Source organism: Garra rufa, chromosome 7 (genome assembly GCF_049309525.1).
Source record: "Garra rufa chromosome 7, GarRuf1.0, whole genome shotgun sequence".
Classification (NCBI taxonomy): Eukaryota; Metazoa; Chordata; class Actinopteri; order Cypriniformes; family Cyprinidae; genus Garra; species Garra rufa.
Window position 1 is genome coordinate 43,367,797 of NC_133367.1, and position 21,033 is coordinate 43,388,829.

At 39.5% G+C, this 21,033-nt stretch overlaps 1 protein-coding gene across 8 annotated transcripts; it reads right to left on the bottom strand.

Moving 5' to 3' along the window:
- elavl2 (ELAV like neuron-specific RNA binding protein 2) lies at positions 1–20,542 on the bottom strand. 8 transcript variants are annotated; one of them, XM_073844018.1, is made up of 7 exons: positions 20,471–20,542; positions 10,079–10,313; positions 7,013–7,116; positions 3,781–3,934; positions 3,363–3,588; positions 3,243–3,281; positions 1–328 (listed from the first exon to the last, which is right to left on the bottom strand). In XM_073844018.1, exons 1-7 carry the CDS (start codon positions 20,540–20,542, stop codon positions 1–3), a joined length of 1,158 nt encoding a protein of 385 aa, XP_073700119.1. The 8 variants fall into 8 exon arrangements, with proteins under 8 accessions (XP_073700119.1, XP_073700118.1, XP_073700117.1 ...); XM_073844017.1 differs by having other exon boundaries at positions 1–331; XM_073844016.1 differs by having other exon boundaries at positions 10,079–10,316.
- Between the last annotated feature and the right edge of the window lie 491 nt (positions 20,543–21,033).

Consider the following 21,033-nt stretch of genomic DNA (forward strand, 5'->3'; position numbering starts at 1 on the left):
TCAGGCCTTGTGTGTTTTGTTGGTCTTGAAGGAGACCTGTAAAACCCGGTCCCCGAGCCGGTACCCATTCAAACTGGCAATTGCGACAGCAGCCTCATCGTAGTTTGTCATGGTTACGAAGCCAAATCCCTTGCACTTGTTTGTGTTGAAGTCTCGTATGACTTTTACATTAGTCACGGCACCAAACGGGCCAAACATCTGCCAGAGGACGTTCTCGTCAGCGTCCGGCGCCAGGTTATACACAAAGATACACCAGCCCGTGCCAGCGTGACCCGGGAGATTGATGCCTGCCAGACTGGTGACCCCATCAATGGTCATGGGGGAAAATCTACTGTAAAAAAAAAACAAACACAAACAAGTATTTCAGCCAAAATAGCAATAAAGGCAAGTTTCTGTACTGTTCTTACATCAACTATAAATACAGTAATATTTTTTTGTCGAGATGTGTAAATAAGCATCATGGATTTACTGCAGTAACACTAAATGTAAACATGTTTTTCGGCAGAAATGTGGTGCCTTTATATTGAAAGCTACGTAATATAATTAATAATAAAATATTTAATATTTGTTATGAAGCCAAGGCAGCTTTTTATTCATTCATTTCCTTCCATTTGTTTTTTGTGTTCAAACTGTTTTTTTATAAATATCATTGTCTTTTAGAAACAATACACTGTATTTTCCAGAATGCTACTGTAATTTAAATTTGTTTTATACTAATTTACAATACTGTTCTAAATAGTGTGCATAATTATTAGGCAGGTTGATATTCTGGTCATAATTTTTTCCAAGCACATTTTACTAATTCCAAACCAATCTTAACTACTACTCATTTTGTATTTAATCATTTATAAGTGATATATAAACATGTGAAAACTATAAATATTGAGTGTGCATAATTATGTACAATTTATTTGACACAAAAAATAATTGCTCAGGTCTGCCTTGTCCCTAAACCAATGCAGCCGTGGAGTCTTTACAACTCATGAAGAACCAGCATCACATCCTCTTACACCACTCTACCACACTACCATCTCCTATCCTGAAAAGTCTGTCTTGCAGAGATGGACTAAAAATAAACTCCCAAATCTTACATTCGGATCCTGGAAGATAAATTAATAATAATAATAATAATAATAATACATTTTATTTATAAAGCACTTTACATTTTAGGAAAAATCTCAAAGTGCTACAAGAGTCATAAATGGTACAATGTAAAAGTTAAAATAAGAACAGCAACAGTAAAAAATTTAAACTTAACAAAAAACTTTTAAAAAGATGTTTTAGTCCCTTTTTAAAGACATCAGTTGCTTGTGGAGCTCTCAAATGATCAGGCAGTGCATTCCATAAGCTAGGTGCAGCTGTACAAAAAGCTCTATCCCCCATCGTGCGTGTCTTAGTCCTAGGGAGAAGTAGCCGGTAAGTATTTGTGGAGCAGAGAGAGCATACTAAAGTCTGAAGAATAAGGAGTTCTTTGAGGTACATAGGGGCATCGCCATGGATACACTGATGTGCAAGGAGGGAAACTTTGTACTCTATCCGAGCCGGAATGGGAAGCCAGTGAAGAGACTGAAGAATTGGAGTAATATGCTCATATTTACGCACTCTCATTAGGATCCTGGCTGCACAGCTCTGTACATGCTGCAGTTTCTGAATGCTCTTATTAGGAATCCCAATGAGAAGTGCATTGCAGTAATCAAGTCTAGATGAGACAAAGGCATGGTCAAGTTTCTCAGCATCACGTAGGGTGAGTGAGCTATGTTCCTGAGATGAAAGGATGTTTTGCAAAGATGCTTAATATGAGCCTCAAAGGTTAAATGCGGGTCGAATCTAACACCAAGAAATTCGTCAAACAGTGGTACAAGAGCAGGGGTTCCCAATCCTATTCCTGGAGATCTACCTACCTGCAGACTTTAGTTCCAGCCCTGTTCCAACACAGCTGTCAGTTATTATCAAGTGCTACCTAAGAGATTAATTAGCTGGTTCAGGTGTGTTTGATTAGGGTTGGAGGTGAACTCTGTAGGATGGTTTCCAGAACTGCAACCTACCTGGAATAGTAATAATACTCCAGTAACAGGACTGGACACCCCTGTACAAGAGTATGTGGTGCCGGTCCTTCAAAAGTCACACTCAATTTATCTGTCTATAAAGCCTTTTTTTTAAAAAAAAGCAAAGTCTTCATGTATTTCACAACACTTCAACTTGTTATTCTTATTAAGTGAGGATAATAACTGAGAGAACTGAGAGTTATATCACTTCTAAATCATTAGATACAAAATGAATAGTAGTTAAGATTGATGTGGTTTAGAATTGTTACAATGTGCTTGGAAAATAAGGGTGTACTCACACTAGGCAGTTTGAACCGTGCCCGAGCGCATTTGACCACCAAAGCGCGGTTCGTTTGACTAGTGTGAGTGCTCCGAACCGTGCCCGGGCGCGGCTCGTTTAGCCGTCCCTGGCCCGCTTGGAAGAGGTGGGCCAGAGCACGGTTCAGTTGGACTCGGGCACGGTTCGCATACAGTGTGAGCGCTAACCGTGCTGGAGCACGGAACAGGACGTGTGATGTCACACTTTTGCGAGGTAATCAACGTTTTTGTAGTCCGTAATCAAAGCTGCAAAGTCATTGCTGCACTTCAGTTGGTAATTGAAAACCTCCTCATACAAGCAACACGACTGCATGAAAATTTTCGTGCCACAAAGGCGATAGACCTGTTTAACAATAGGCGTTGAGAGGGCTGTGGACCACTGCGGACCAAACGATTTAAAATAATTATCCACAAAGTAAACTATTTCGCGTTCAGCAAGAGCGTTGCTCTTCCTGTTTATCCTGAAACCATCGCAACATAATGACGTAAGCGTGCTCCGGCACAAATGCTGAAACCCTATGCGAGTGCAGGCCAGAGGGGGAGTGGGGAGGGGGGGACAATCGTACTCGGGCCCGGTTCAGGACAACCGTGCCTAGTGCGAGTACACCCTAAATTTGACCAGAATATCAATGGGCCTAACTATGCATGCACTGTATTGTTACATTTAGAATTTATTCTGGAATGATGGGAACTAAAATGTGCTGTAAAATACATGTTTATAATTTATAAGTTTACAAGATTTTTGCTATATTTACTCGTATTTTACATAATCTCTAAATGTAATAATATGTATAGTTAGTGTGATGCCCTGTCATAAGTAAAATCACAAACTCGTTGCTTTAATAGATTTCCCACAACCAACAGCTCAAATTACTCTACCTCTTGACTCCGTATGCCATGTTGAGCAGATTGTCCAGCCTGAAACACAAACACACACACATTGAAATCACACTCAATTCAAAGTCAGCTCCAGTCTACTGAGTGTGTGTCAGCGGGTACCTGAATCTCTGGGCCTGCTGCGCCAGCGGTCCTGGGTAACGTCTATTAGGGGACTGGTACAAGTGGGACAGCAGCGCCTGGCTGCTCTTCTGACTGGGGTTGTTGGCAAACTTCACTGTGATTGGTTCAGTGGCACCTGGTGGTTTCTGTCCGTTCAGCCCTTTAATGGCCTCCTCAGCTTCAACACGCCGGTCAAATCGAATGAAGCCCACACCTCTGGACACCCCTGAGCACCACAAAAAAAATACTGTAAATCTGACTAGATTTTAAGTCTACATCACACCATATACATTAACAACTTTCATTATACAATAATTCTATTCTTTCACAATGATTGGCTACAAGGCATTTGCAAATATTGGTGTAGTTTAAATATTCTTTCAACATTTAAGTAACCATAGTGGTAGACCATAATCACCTGTAACTTGATCCACGAGGATCCTGGAGGTGATAATGCGGCCGTACTGAGAGAAGAGCTGCTCCAGCTCTTTCTGGGTCATAGTTTTAGGAAGACCACTCACATAGAGGTTAGCATCACGGATGGAGGCCGAACTTGGTCGAGCATACGACACCTGATCACACAGAGTTATAAACTCAGTACACAGTTGAAGTCAAAAGTTTACATCCTCTTTCAGAATCTGCAAAATGTTAACTATTTCACTAAAATACGAGAAATCATATTTCAATTGTTTACATATTTTTGTTTACATAGAGTACACAAGAGAAAATAATACATTTATAAAAATGACCCAGTTCCCAGCTTACATCCTCTTGACTCTTACTACTGTGTTTTACCTGAATGATCCACAGTTGTTGTTTTTTTTTTGTTGTTGTTTAATGATAGTCATTCATGAGGCCCTTTTTGTCCTGAACAGTTAAACTGTCAGCTGTTCTTCTGAAAATCCTTCAGGTCCCACAAATTCTTTGGTTTTTCAGTATTTTTGTATATTTGAACTCTTTCCTACAATGACTGTATGATTTTAAGATCGTACTCTGTTACTAATGTAACCTCTGTTCCTTGAGATATGGGAATGAGTACTGCACCTGGTTAAGATGCTTTGGGGAAAACTCTGTTTTCTCTGAGACTGAAGCATTTTTCAGTTAACGCAGTGTAACTGCACTGCCATTGGTTTGTGCAGTGAATAAAAAATGACTAGGTTGTTCCTGCCCACTGTCTGGCCGGCTATAGGAGCATGATAAGCTGCTATGAGTGCTACACAGACCTTAAGCGTGGAAGGGGAATGACCCGGTTGGGGGTGCCATATCGTTTTGGTCGCCTGAGAAAGGCCGCATCAAGGAGGTCGAGCCAGTTGTGGGCCAACACATCCCGGACCTTCGAAAAATAAATTGGGCAGTTAGAGTTGTCTTCTGTAGCAAAGAGGTTGACTCCTGCATTGCTGAAGATCTCCCAGATTCTCTGAACTCCTCTGAGGGGACGTTGCTCCGAGACAGCATATCTGCTCTTTGGTTCAGCCTGCCCAGCACATGCATTGCTCTCAGAGAATGCAAATTGTCAGAGCAGACTAAGGTTCAGGTCAGGCAGAAAGGTGTGAAGGCCCATACATGCTGCCAGCATTTCCAGGCAGTTGATGTGAAGGACTTTCTGTTTTAAACCAGTGGCCGAAAGCCGGTCTTCCATTGTGCAGCGCTCCCCAATCTGAGTGGGAAGCATTTGTTGAGACCACCTTTCTTCTGCAGACCATGTCCAGGGGTACGCCCTGTTCCATCCACTGAAGGTCCTTTCAAGGTGATAGAGCTGGTACGCAGGCCTGGTTCACTTTGACACAAAGGCGTCCCTGACACCAGGCATGGGAAGGAAAGCTTGGCTTCAGCCAATACTGAAGGGGCCCACATGCGAAGCAGGCCCAACTGATGTACTGGGGAAGCAGAGGCCATAAGGCCCAGCATCTTTTGGAAAGCCTTGAGAGGCTCCGATTTTGAATGAGGCCGCAAGCTCGCATCCAGTGCTTGTTCTGGCATGACTACTGCCCTCGTTTGGGTGGAGTCGAGAACTGTTGCCAGGAACAATATGCGTTGGCTGGGAGACAGCTTACTCATGGCAAAATGACCCTGAGTACCAGGCGTCCTCCTACTGGGTCAGGATGAGATAGTCGTCAAGGTAATTCAGAATGCAGATTCCCATCTGTTTATGCACTTCTTAAAAGTGCGGGGAGCTAGGGATAGTCCAAAGGGAAGGACCATGTACTGATGCCACTCCCTTGAAAGCAAATTGCCTGTGGTGGGAGGCAGTCTGCATGTGAATGTAAACGTCTTTCAGATCCAGCAAACACAATCAGTCCCCGAGGCATACTTGCAAGAGGATCTGCTTCAATGCAATCCTGAATGGCTGTCTCATAAGGGCACAGTTCAGGCATCTGAGATCACCATCCTTCTTGGGAACGAGGAAGTAGCGGCTGTAGAAGCCTGACTCACTCAGAGCTGGGAGAACCATTTCCACGGCTCTTTTACCAGCAAATTCCTCACCTCGGCACACAGGACGTCCTTGCTGTAAACCGAGGTGGAGACCACATCCCTGAAACGTGGGGATCTTTCCTCTTCCTGTCCTGCAGATCAGGAAGAAGCCAGAGGCACCTGGCCCAGCACCAACTTGGGCCTGGGTCCCTGGCACTTAGAAAATCGGTCAGGCCAAGTGGGAGCAATGGCGGGGCTCAGGCTTGGGAATTGATTGAGCAGCTAAAGGCGCAGGCTCCGCTGGCTGCTGAGTCAGTGCTGGTTTGGGGCGACTCGGAGCAGTGGACGAACTGGAGCACTTTGGCAAGAAGTGTCGTATTGCCTGGGCTGCTTCAGATGCTGAAGGCGGCACTGAGGCAACAAAGTCACGGTGAAGACTTGTTTCTCTAAAAGCAAAGGCTTGAGTCTCGTAGAGTGAAGATGTAGAGTCGTCCTACGGCGAAATACCCGCTTATATAGCCAGATAGCCCCGCCCCTTCTGGGCTCTGGGGGGCTTCATCGCCATAGGCTCGTGCAGCTCTACTGCAGAGCCATTGGTTCTTTTTTTTTTTTTAGTTACACTGCATTATTAAAAAAATGCTTCAGTCTCGGAGATAAAGGAGTTTACACATCTCGGATCTATTAAAAAGTTTTCACCCCCGGCTCTTATTGCATTGTTTTTTCCTTCTGGAGCATCAGTGAGTGTTTGAACCTTCTGTAATAGTTGCATAAGAGTCCCTCAGTTGTTCTCAGTGTGAAAAGATGGATCTCAAATCATACAGTCATTGTTGGAAAGGGTTCAAATACACAAAAATGCTGGAAAACCAAAGAGTTTGTTGGACCTGAAAGATTTTTCTGAAGAACAGTGGACAGTTTAACTGTTCAGGACAAACAAAAGACTTATGAACTACTATCAAAAAAACAATAAAACAACAGTATTAAGAATCAAGTGTACTTAAACTTTTGAACAGGGTCATTTTCATGAATTCAACTTTTATTATCTTTTGAAGACTATATGTAAACATCTTTTATGTAAAATATTTTATTCAGGTCAGTACTAAATAAAAATTAACATGCATTTTGTATTATCCCTCTTATTTTGTTCAAATAATTAACATTTTGCAGATTATGAAAGGGGGTGTAAACTTTTGACATGTATGTGTCAACATATGAGCAGCCTCACTTCAGACAGACCTTACCTTAATGGTTTTGGTCTGCAATCGGAGCCCATTTAAAGTGTTGATGGCTTTCTCTGCATCTTTGGGCTCTACATAGTTCACAAAGCCATAACCCAGACTCTGACCTAAACACACAAACACCCAGGTGAGGATTTAGAAATACTGCAGTGCATTATGGATCACAGGTCAGTGAGTCGCTGATAGTGACACGCATAAAGCCTCTATATCCATAGCATTCATTAAGTTGGCTTGAGAGAGCCAACTTACTGAGAAGTTATTTAAACTTATTACTATTTTTTCCTCTGAGACTAAAAGTATCAACTATGTCTCCTCCTAGAGCTTAAACCCTACAAACTCAGCCTAGATCTTCAGATGGATCTGGTTAGTTGCTATATTTTTTCTAACTGATCAGATTTACGATTTTCCCATAGACTTACATTGAGGGAATGTTCAAATGATCAACACTATTCAAACTCCAACTGACAAAACTCCCACAATCCCTTGAGACTCAATCAAACTGACCTTCTATGTGCTATATTAATAATACAATCAAACTAACATGCTAATCATGCTATAAACGTGTTAGTAACATGCTAATCATGCTATAAACGTGTTAGTAACATGCTAATCATGCTATAAACGTGTTAGTAACATGCTAATCATGCTAGAATCAAGTTAACAACATGACAATAAATCATTAATCATAACAACATGCTAGTAACATGCTACTCGTGCTAAAACATGCTAGTAACATGCTAATCATGGTAGAAACATGTTAACATTCTAAAAACATGTTAGCATCATGCTAAAACCATGATTGCAACATGATAATCACGCTACAAACTATTAACTACTATTAACAACTAAAATAACTAACTTACTAATCATGTTACAAACATGTTAATCATGCTAGATATGCTAGCAACTTGGTAATCATGCTATCAACTTGCTAATCATGCTAACTACATACTAACAACTTACTAATCATGTTAAAAAACATGCTAATCATGTTAAAAACATGCTAATCATGCTAAAACATGCTAGCAACATGCTAATCATGCTAGAAACAGGTTATCATCCTGCCAGAAACATGCTAACAATTTGCTAATCATGCTAGAAACATGCTAACAACTTGCCAATCATCCTACCTACCTATCATGCTAACAACTTGCTGATAATACTAGAAACATGCCGTCAACATATGCTAAAATCATAGCAACATGATAATCATGCTGGAAACATTCTAGTAACTTATGTTAGAAACATGCTAGATATGCTAACAACTTGCTAATCACGTTAAAAACATGATAATCATGCTAAAACATGCTAGCAACAGGCTAAACATGCTAAAACATGCTAGCAACAGGCTAATCATGCTAGAAACAGGTTACCATCCTGCCAGAAAATGCTAACAATTTGCTAATCATGCTAAAACATTCTACCATCCTGCCAGAAACATGCTAACAATTTGTTAATCATGCTAAAACATGCTACCATCCTGCCAGAAACATGCTAACAATTTGCTAATCATGCCTAAACATGCTAACAACTTGCCAATCATCCTACCTACATACTACAAACATGCTATTCATGTTAGAAACATGCTAACTTGTTAATCATGTGAGAATAATGATAAAAACATGCTAATCATGTTAGACACGTTAGCAACTTGCTAATCATGCTAGAAACATGCTAGTAACTTGCCAATCATGCCAGAAACTTGCTAGTAACTTGGTAATCATGCTAACAACATGCTAATCATGCTAACAACTTGCTGATAATACCAGAAGCATGCCGTCAACATATGCTAAAATCATAGAAACACGATAATCATGCTGGAAACATTCTAGTAACTTATGTTAGAAACATGCTAGATATGCTAACAATTTGCTAATCACGTTAATTACATGCTATTTGGGCTAGAAACATGCTAACATGTTAATATGCTGGAAACATGCTAGCAACATACTAATTATCGTAAAACCATGCTAGCAACAAGATACTCATGCTAGAAACATACTAGCATCTTACTCATGATAGAAACATGTTAATCACGTTAGATATGCTAGCAACTTGCTAATCATGCCAACTACATGCTAGAAACATGGTAATCACGTTAGACATGCTAGCAACTTGCTAATCATGCCAACTACATGCTAGAAACATGGTAATCACGTTAGACATGCTAGCAACTTGCTAATCATGCCAACTACATGCTAGAAACATGGTAATCACGTTAGATATGCTAGCAACTTGCTAATCATGCCAACTACATGCTAGAAACATGGTATGCATGCTAGAAACAGGCCTGTCTAGCTATCTATACCTAACATTAAGCTTTTAAAACTATTTCAGACTGAAAACAGTCAAACTTTTAAAACTTGGAAATCTTTTTAAACTTCTCTTTTCAAATGTTTTTTTTTAAAGGTGCAGTGTGTAGATTTTTGCGGCATCTAGTGGTGAGGTTGTGAATTGCAACCAACGACTCGGTCTGCCGCTCCTTTCACGGAAGCTACGGCGGCCCACACGGGATTGAGATGTCGTCGTTTTAGACAGCAAAGAATAATGAGCTTTCTTTTAAAACGTAAATTAAGGAATTATATTTACTTAATTCAATAAAACGATGTTATTGTGAACATTACTACAGTCACTTGTTCATCATTGTGTCAGCGTTTTTTCGCTAGAACAACAGTGATGAAACAGAGCAGTTTGTCCATTTAGCGCTACTGTAGAAACATAGCGGTGACTTCCATGTGAGGGGACCCGCGGTGTATGTAGATATAAACTGGTAATTCTAAGGTAATAAAAACATAATGGGTAATTAAGTAAGGTCTTTATACACCCCTGAAAACATAGTTATGTATATTATATTGCACCTCTGTCTAGAGATCATCTCAAATATTACACAGTGCACCTTAAACTCTTCAAAATTGTTCAAACTTTCTGGTCAAGCTTTCTCAAGCCAACTACAAAGTTTGTGGTTGTAGTCATCTAGTTTTTAAATGATGCATTTCTAATTCAGTAAAAACAAATTTAGTTGTTTTATCCCTACTGGTCCCAGAAATCATTACGGATAGCGGCGAGTACCAGTGATTTTGTCTCGCACAAGTTTGCAGGACTCGATCTCCCCGATGCTGCCGAACAGACTCTTGAGCTCCTCCTGAGTCATGTTCTGTGGCAGGTAGTTGACGATCAGGTTGGTTTTACTGTCCTCAGTGCCGTTGGGCATCTCCACAGGGGATGTGCAGTTGTTAGAGACGCTGTTGGGACTGGTGGTACAGCTCGGCCCGTTGGACAGCTGCGTCTCCATGGCAGAGATCACCTGCTACAGACGCAAACACACACGGAGTGAGTGATGAAAACAGGAACACTTCAAATGATATAAAAAAGTAGAATATAATCACATAATAGTTATCCGTTCACAGTCTGTGTTTGTTTTAAAGACATGGTTTTATTTTGGTTTAAGTCAGTAGCTGTGTTTCCATCCAAAAATGCGAATTTAACTTATGCGCAAAACTGGAACATCGCATAAAACATTTGCGCATAAAGCACCGTTTCCAACCAACGAGAGAAAGAGAACAAATTCATCACTTCCTGATAAACTTGCAGTAAATATCACAAAAAAAAACTGTAGGAGAAGTCATGAAAACAATTTTTATAATTTTCCTATTTCCCCCATCCCCAATTGACACGACAACACGGGCAGTACCGGTATCACCGAGGGAAAAGGTTGAGGGAGAGTTCTCTCTCGTTTCCACGCTTTTCTTTGCTTATAAAAGCTTGTAAATGTCCGTAAGCATTTTACTTTTACTTTCGACTTAAAGGAACACTCCACTTTTTTTGGAAATAGGCTCATTCTCCAGCTCCCCCCGAGTTAATAAGTTGATTTTTACCGTTTTGAAATCCATTCAGCCGTTCTCTTGTTCTGGCGATATCACTTTTAGCATAGCTTAGCATAAATCATTGAATCCTATTAGACCAGTAGCATCGCGTTCAAAAATGACCAACGAGTTTCGATATTTGTCCTATTTAAAACTTGACTCTTCTGTAGTTATATCGCGTACTAAGACCAGCGGAAATGTAAAGCAGCGGTTTTCTAGGCTGATAAGATTAGGAACTACACACCCATTCCGGCGTAATAGTCAAGAAAGTTTGCTGCCGTAACATGGCCGAAGCAGGCGCATTAATATCACACAGCGCCTGAAATTAGATCCCAGCTAGGTAACTTCCAATGTGACCGGTGCTAAGTTTGTGTAATTCCGGTTGTTGCAGCTGTCAGAGTTGCAGCTGGTAAATTGTTAGTGGCTGGATTTACCTGTGTGTTATTAGCTATGGTTATGTGCATTGTAAGGGGCTGTGATAGTAAGTCGAAGACGTAATCAACTACCATCTTTCATAGAATTCCCACGAAAAAAAAGCAATTTCGACTAATGAATCAATGGCTGGCTGCTCTGAACATGGATCTCAAAACACCGTTAGAAACGATCAAGAAATGGCGTGTTTGCTCCGAGGATTTTGAACCAGATAACTATTTGGATAGTTTTACCGGTACTACAGCACGGCGTCTAAAGGACACGGCGATCCCAACAATCTTCAAACTAACGTTACAGACAGGACAACAAGGAGCATCGCCCACGGCTGTAAGTGAAACATGATTAATTGCTAACGTTACCTGTGAAATGCAACCCCTGACGACTAGGTTTGGGCGAACAGTTGGCTTAGTATTTGCTATGACCAAATTCCATGTGTGATTGCAAAAGAAAGTTATTGCGAACAGTCGGTGGTGTTTTAAAGTCAGTTTTGAGTAAAAGTGTACATCATGAATGTAAGCCTGAAAATGCAAACTGACAGTATGCATTTAAAATCTTTATATTATATAATGTAGTGGTTGCAGGAATAACTTACTCTTGCGACAGCTGGCCATTAGGTCCACTCGGCGTGTGACGTTTTTTCTAGTTTATTTTGTCAAACCGGAAAAAAAAATCAACTATTGCAGGATGCAGCATTGCATCCAAGTCCTCGGATGTTGCGACCTGACACTTCCTCATCAGGTAGATCCACCCTTGCCATCGATGGCAATACCTGGTCCCACTCGCGACAACACAGGCACTCACTTTTAGTTGGCATGGGTTGGCAAGCCCCACCAGCGCGAATCTGCTCTCCTCATCCCTTCTGTCCCAGGCAGTTCAGACACACTTTCTTGTCTTTCGTGTACCAAAACCTTAGCTTCAGTGAATTCTGGTTCAAATTGATACGGTTTAGGATCTGCACCAAAGTAAATATCTTCTAAATCGTCTCTCACAAATGTCTCCATGGCGAGGAACGCTGTCTGTGCTGTGCATGCACGTTGTATATGTTGACGGAAGTAAACATTTGCACATGTGCTGTGTGGTATTACTGCGCCTGCTTCGGCCATGTTACGGCAGCAAACTTCCTTGACTATTACGCCGGAATGAGAGTGTAGTTCCTAATCTTATCGGCCTAGAAAACCGTATCTTTACATTTCCGCTGGTCTTAGTACGCGATATAACTACAGAAGAGTCAAGTTTTAAATAGGACAAATATCGAAACTCGTTGGTCATTTTTGAACGCGATGCTACTGGTCTAATAGGATTCAATGATTTATGCTAAGCTATGCTAAAAGTGATATCGCCAGAACAGGAGAACGGCTGAATGAATTTCAAAACAGTAAAAATCAACTTATTAACTCGGGGGGAGTTGGAGAATGAGCCTATTTCCAAAAAAAGTGGAGTGTTCCTTTAACGGCAATTCGGCATCAATTGATTGAATGGACAACAACAAAACAGTAGCTCAACTCATTTAGGCCACGTTCACACTTGGCGTCTTTTTTTTTAAACTGTCAGTGTCTGTTTTACATTACAACCCTATGGAGTAAACAGTCTTTTCAAAAAAGCCCTGAGTGCCATTTTTATACGTCTTTTTCTGCAGCTCAGAGCATCTTAAGTTGAAAAAAAGTTTAACTTTTCTGAAGAAAACGCCCTACGTCAAGCGCTTTTTTGACAGCTGACCAATGACAAGCGAGTAGCTAGACCTTTCGTTTCCATAACAACAAGAAAAAAAAATTGGGAAAGGAGCCATTATATAGACTTTTATTTTATTGTTGTGAACCGGATTTGCCTCCCCGTTAACTTCAAAACCCGGCGTGCAGCACCGATAGCTTCTTGAGCCGCATATCAACTTGTACAGAAGCGCCGTTGCGCTTCGGGCGTCCCTTTTTCGAGTCCCGGCTCGCAGACCTTTCCCGATCCCGTCCCCCGCTCTCTCTCCCACTTCGCTTTCTGTCTAAATACTGTCCTATCAAATAAAAGGCAAAAATGTCAAAAAAAAGAAGAGCCAGCTTCCTTTTTTATCGACATTTCTGCTCCACACATAGGCTACTGTTGCAGCTGTTGTTATAGCAACAAAAAGACGCCCTCTGCTGCAACGCTTCCAGATTTTTTGTAATTAAAGGTACCATATTGTACACATTTCTGGAGGTTTATGTTAGTTGTTGATGTCCTTAAGAATATATATTTGCAGTCTTAGTGCCAAAATCCATCTCAATATATTTTTACAGCTCCTTTTTTAGAACCACAAAGGCAGTGTTGTAGTGATGATGCACGTTATCACGCGACTCTTCATGACGAAAAAATACGTGCAATGAACAAAAACGTGGAATGAAGCAGCGATTAGGGAGCTCCTCACTATCAGCGCTGAAGCACAGATCGTTCATCAGGTTAGTTTCAGTTTAGTGAAATGTACGCATCGCATTACATCTTCAATGTCACATGTCTTTATGCGTTCTGTGTAAAGCACGCACAGATTCTGGAAAACAGCTGTGAATGAACCAAATTAAACAATTCCAGAACAAATCATGGGACACATTATCCGTGTATTTCAACGGTACCCGTCACATGTGGGGTTCCTCAGGGTTCTGTTATTAGCCCAATTTTATTTTCCTTGTACATGTTGCCCCTGGGTTCGATTTTTAAAAATATGGCATGTCTTACCATTTGTACGCCGATGATACACAAATTTATCTCCCTTTGAAAGTAGGAGAGAATCGTGGTGCTAACTCACTGTTGGCATGTCTGGAAGAGGTTCAAAATTGGATGACTCATAATCTGGTTCAGTTAAACCAGAGTAAAACTGAGATTATGGTTTTGGCCCTGCCAGAGGAAGCTTTGATGTTGTTAAATATTTGGGCACATGGTCAGACTATTGCCATGACCAAGTAAAAAACCTAGGTGTTGTGTTTGATCGAGATCTGAAATTTGATAAGAAGATTAATGCCGTGGTTAAGAGTTGCTTTTTCCAGATTAGGACTATTGCACGTTTAAAGCCTATTCTGTCGATGAAAGATTTAGAAAAAGTTATTAATCTGCCATAATTCCAGTTTGAAGGTAGGTTGTGTAGTCGTCTATAGCTCTGTATCATGCTTGAAAAATTCGGTCTCTATTTGCACTTTGAATATTGAAAGAGTAGCTTATGTTTATTATGGCTGCATTTATTGTTTGCACTTAAAATGACTAAGAAAGAACTGTGTTGTTTATTTTTGTTATTAGGGGCTTATTGTCTCCATTAGCTTTCTCCTCTTTTTTCTGTTTCTTCCGCTCTCGAGTCTATGGCTGCCCATAGAACACCTTGTGGGAAACTTGTGAAATTTTGCACACTGATGTAAACAGTCTCAACATTAACCACAGCAAATTTAGTGTCTCTGTCTTAAACGCTCTAGAGCCACCACTTGTCCAAAGTTTCACTCATGTTCATGCTAATAACTTTTGAACCTTAAGGCACATAATCAAAATTGTTTTTTGTTTAAATCCTTGGGTCATGGCAAGTCCAAATTTCAAAATTTAAATCGTAAGGTTTCGTTTTTTTCCCTATTTTTAATTGTTCGTAAAACCTTTTTTTTTTTTTTTTTTACTCCTCCTAGACGGTTTGTCTGATTTTCACCAAAATTGGCTCAGATCACCTTCAGTCCATGCTGGCAAAAAGTTATGGAATTCAAGTTGATTAGTCAAACCGTTCTCGAATAACTCACAAATGAATTCTACAAAAAGCGTGCAAAAATGGATTTGAGGCCATGGCTGTATCCGAAATCGCCCCCATACCCTGTTCACTATTCCCTACATTAGTCCACTCATACAGTTCACTTGACAGTGAATGAAAACAAGTGAGTGAATTCGGACACCGGAAGGACTGCTGTTTTTGCATGGTTTGCTTGCGGTTTAATAATCATTTGAAATGGGGAGTTCCAGTAGTAAAATTAAATGATTTATACTGAACTCTGTCACGGAAATTATGTATAAACCCTAGTTAAACAATTTAATTATATATTTACAACGAACTCGTATCTGTTGTACGCCGTATTACAGCATGGACGAGCACATTGTAAAATGAACGGATGGATGATTCAGCTGGGGGCGCCATCTTCTGGTGAGACTAGGGCTGCACGATATCGGGAAAATATATATATTTGATACGATATTTCTTGCGATATCTCTTTAAAATTATTATTATTATTTTTATTATAATTTATTATTATTATCTTTTTTTATTTATATTCATCTGTCATCTGAATTAAATCTAACTTAAAGAAAAAATGAGTACATAAACAAGATGTTTATTTTCTCTATTATAGGTCCAGCCATTTAAATTGGAGATAACCCCTGCATTTTTAAAGAATCTACAGTATAAATAACAAAACATAAACGACACAGTTCTTTCTCAGTCGTTTAGACAATAAATGAAGCCATAATCAAAGTAGGCTACTCTTTCAATATTCAAAGTGCAAAAAGAGAAATTTTTCAAGCATGATACAGTTATAGACAAGAATAAAACTTAATATAGCCCACATATTAATAAGAGCATGTGTTATCTAGCCTAATTTGCACGCATTGTGGAGTCGCTCTCTAAACACAGGGTATTAAAATTGTATTTAAATGTGCATGCATGTTTTACTTTTGGTTTCATTTTAATGACCTCGCGAAACTCTCAGCAGCGCAGAGCGTCCATTCCGCAATACAAGAGATTACTTTAACAAAACATTTGAAAGTGGGAGGACACAAACGGGATTTTGAAAAGCCTGTCCCCACAGTGGAAATTATGCCTATGCGTGAGCGGATCTCTGCCGCTGAGTTATCATCTGATGTGAATGTATGCCACGTTGCACAGTAGCCTACATTGAGATTGAGGCGCCAGAATTGTATTTGACAGAATGTGCGCGCTCTAACACGAAATATAGTCATTTATTCAAAAGCAGATTGTGGGGACCTTTTACCTGTCCACAGAAAATATCACACACCCCTAACTGCAATGCAGATATATCGTGCAGCCCTAGGTGAGACGCAGATCGTGAATTCAATCGGTTTCGAACACCACTTAAAATGGCTGTCCCCTCAAATAGTGCCCTATTTGAAGGTATGGGGCGATTTCGGATACAGCCCATATCTCCGCAACAGTTTGGCGTATTGAGACCAAACTTGGGGTGCTTTTCATTTCTTATTTTTGCTTCCTTGCTTCCTTTCCTCACGTCTTAGCTCCACCCCCCTTAGGATATGAGGGAAGGATTTAAGGAAAGGAAATGAGGATGGAGCAATCATTGGAATATTCTTGACCACTCAAGCGTCACTTCAAAGCGTCGTCAGCTGCGCTAAAGGGATCTGCCCATATGTTGTTAAAGTTCATTATTTAAGGCATTCATAATAATTATTAACAAAGCAAGATGCCCTGTTTAAATATATGTGACCTTGGACCACAAAACCAGTCATAAGGTTAAATTTTACAAAACTGAGATGTATACAACATATGAAAGCTCAATAAATAAGCTTTCTATTGATATATGGTTTGTTAGGATAGGACTATATTTGGTCGAGATACATCTATTTGAAAATCTGGAATCTGAGGGTGGAAAAAAATCTAAATACTGAGAAAATCACCTTTAAAGTTGTCCAAATTAAGTTCTTAATGCACATTACTAATCAAAAATTACATTTTGATACATTTATAGTAGGAATTTTACAAAAAAATCTTCATGGAACATGATCTTTACTTAATTTCCTAATGATTTTTGGCATAAAAGAAAAATCTATAATTTTGACCCATACAAAGTATTTTTGGCTATTGCTACAAATATACCCCAGCGACTTAAGACTGGTTTTGTGGTCCAGGGTCACATATGACATTATTTACACTGCAAAGGTAAAACATAAATGTAAATTATTACAACAGATCTGAAGGGGGAGGAGTGCGTCACGTTTAGTCGATAAAACACTTCCGCATAGGATAGACCTCTGTATCCTCGCTCAAGACTCCTCAGGAAGCCTCCTCACTCCTCACTCCTCGTCTCCTCGCGGTGCAATTAGAGAATTGAGATGTCCTACAAGATGGCTGAGCTCGATCGGATTCCGGGTCATAGGATGGAGGACGGAGGAGCGAGGAAACGAGGAGGGATATTGAGAAGCACCCATGGTGTGTGATATAACAAGCATGACCTGAGGCTACTTGCAGTGTTTAATCACAGCACCACCTAGTGGTCAGGAGACATAAGAAAAAAATCACTAAGAAAATCTTAACTGTTGTGCTGTCGACACCATGCCCTGACAGCGTTTAAAAAGTTGTGGCAGCGCCACCTTGTGGTCAGAAGTTTTTAAAAAATGCTAAAAAAGTTGGCCGAACTTCCTGTCCTCCATTTGATTCTGATGTACCAAACCTACTTTTCTGAACTCCTCCTAGACCGATTTCCACCAAATTTGACTCGGTCCATGTTGACAAAAAGCTATGGATTTCATATCGATATTCGAAACAGTTTTCATTTAACGCATTTGCTGGAAAGATGCTAAAGTGTATCTGAAGCTGTATCTCTGCAAAGCTTTGAGATATTTGGTCTAAATTTTGATTGTGGCATTGTCACCTCAAACTCATTACACCACATCAATTTGGTAACAGCGCCACTTATTGGCCAAGAGTAATAAACCATTCATTAACCAATAATTATGAAATTTCCAAAAATGCAAATAACTATTGATAGCATTAGCCTATTGTAATGAGTGGTCTCAAACTATTCCTTGGGTCATGCCGACAACATAGATAGCAATTTTACCATAGTTGGCCGAACTTCCTGTCCCCCACATTGATTTATGTAGAAAACCTACTGTTTCGAACTCGCCCTAGACCTAGGGTTGTGTATCGAGAACCGGTTCCATTTTAGAACCGGTTCCAAATTTCCATTAACCGGGTATTCGATAAGACACGCGCATTTCGATTCCGCTTAATGATTCCTGCTTTCGCATTTTAATTTGATTTTCAAACGATTTAAGTGGAGGAAAGAAAAGAACTTGCGCATTGTTGGAACACATCTGAAACGCGAGCACGGAGAACAGCGGTGTCCGTTCTCGAAACGGTTCCGTGCATTTCCACTGCAGAAAAGGTTGTTCCGGCCCGGAACTGACTTCTCTTTCACATTTATTGACCTGTATGAACGAAATACGTCAGCATATCCTCATAAACACAGCGTTTTTTTTTTTTTTGTCTTGAGTGACCGTAAACAGATAAGAAAGAAAACGCATGTGTAACAGTATTCTTAGGTCTGTGTTCGGTGTTAAAGAGACAGCCGTCTAATAAACGTGCCGCCTGTCATAAATGTTAATCAAAGAACAAAAGAAAATCATTAACTGACTGAATATCTTTTATAAATTTAATGAGGACTAATCAATATTTTATTTATGAAAAGCAAACTATGCAGTGTTTTTAAACTTTTGATTTCAATTTCTGTACCTGACATTTGTTCAGTTTTATTTATTTATGCCATTGCTAATTGATTTGCTCCTATTTTATTACTTGTCTTTAACAATTTAATGTTTGAAATTTATATTAGACTAGTTGTTTGTTTTCTGTGGTATTATTTGGTAAAACCATAGGTAAAAGACAGAATAAATATGTTTGACTAAAAACTTTTTAATGGATTTTTTTTTTTATCATATTGGAATCGGAATTAGGAATCGATAAAAATCGGAATCGATAAGCAGAATCGGAACCGGAATCAGAATCGATAAAATTCAAACGATACCCAACCCTACCTAGACCGTTTGTTCTATTTTCACCAAAATCGAGTCAGATCATCTTCAGACTGTGCTGACAAAAAGTTGATAGATGAAACCATGTTCGTAGAGCACCTCTACTAATTTAAGGCCAAAATGACTCTGAGGCTTCATCTCTGCAGAGCTTTGACATAATGACACCAAACTTTGTGTGTGCCTTTGTAATCTCACACTAAACTCACCTGTTGGTCAAAAGTGATAAGCCATTATATTGCTAGGAGTTCTACATTATTTTTCTGTCATTTTGACTAAAATCATCCTAAAAATGGCTTCCTTTTCTAATTGTTGTAGTTGGTCTGGTGCTCCATGCCATGCTTAGCCCCTTGTTTTCCCTTTGGTGTGCTTGGCTCCATAATTGCTGCTTGCAGCTATATTTTATACTGTTTTTATTTATATGTTCAACTTGTGAAAAGAACTTCACTTAGAGAGTCAACATTATAGAAGCTCATAATTCATGATAAGTTCTCATAAGTACACTATTTGCATGTGCTTTAAAAACTTGGCGACAAAAGTTGTCTTTCGCGTCTGGTTTGGTTCAAGTGTTTTACGTAGCATAATTTCACAAAGCTAAAGTCCTACCATTCTGTTTTTGCTTCAGATGTTTTAAAATCGAATTAAATGTTGGCCACTGAAAACAAATTTGTTTCTTTGTACTTTAGCCAAATAAATAAAGGTTAAAAAGAATGAACAGATGACATATTCTTGATTTGATGGCATTTCACGAAACGTCCCAACTTTTCTGGAATTGGGATTATAAACGTCTTGATCAATTGCAGGGAAAATCTAAGATCTGTGAGAAACTGTACATCTCAAATATCTGCCTCATTAAAGATCATTAAAGCATATTTTTTTTACTTATTAAAATGAATTGAAGTGGAAACACACAATCTTCAATAGCACCAGAACCACGGTCATTCCAACCATTCAAACAAAGAAAAACAAAACTGCAGAAAAGGTGGCATTTCCACAAACAGGGTAGAAATTTCACAAACATTAGTATCTGATAATTGTAATAATCTTTCGTTTTAAAGCATGAATCAAAGTCCATGTTTGCAGCAGATCTATTAGAAATAGTTTACTTTTTTTCTTTAGATCAAATTAAACCGCTTTAGCACATAAATCATATGTATCTTCAGCTGCATTCAACAATTCATACACTACATCTTCGTAACGACAACGTTGATTTTTTAAGTGAAAGTAAAAAGCGATTTTCGCATTTGTGAGGTTTACATCCTACAATTCTAAATTTATGCAAGATTTAGATTTGACGGCAGTTTTGACCTGATGTGTGCCCCAATGAATTTCCATGCAGTTTTCCAATAATAAACACCCGAACTAACACTGGACTTGACAGTGATGAAAAAGAAATCCCACAAACCCCAGTCCACGGCTCGGCTGCCCACGAGCCACTTCTCAGAAGAGAAGCCACATCACACAGCCTGACTGCCATGACGGCTGGAGAGGACGTCTGCAAACAAGAGCACATCAGAGTCAGTCACTTACACACGCACACTGCTCCATCATCAGCTCCCTACTTAGGGAAACACTGCTGATTCACACTCACACTCATGAGAAATAGTAAGGCAAGGCACCCTTACGAAAAAAAAAAAGTATATTTCTTTTAAACTCAAATTTATGTGCTTCTCAGAAATGTGCTTAGTGACATTTGTGACCCTGGACCACAAAACCAGTCATAAGGTTAAATTTTACAAAACTGAGATGTATAGATCATATGAAAGCTCAGTAACTAAGCTTTCTATTGATGTATGGTTTGTTAGGATAGGACAATATTTGGCCGAGATACATCTATTTGAAAATCTGGAATCTGAGGGTGCAAAAAAAATCTAAATCCTGAGAAAATCACCTTTAAAGTTGTCCAAATTAGGTTCTTAACAATGCATATTACTAATCAAAAATTACATTTTGATACATTTACAGTAG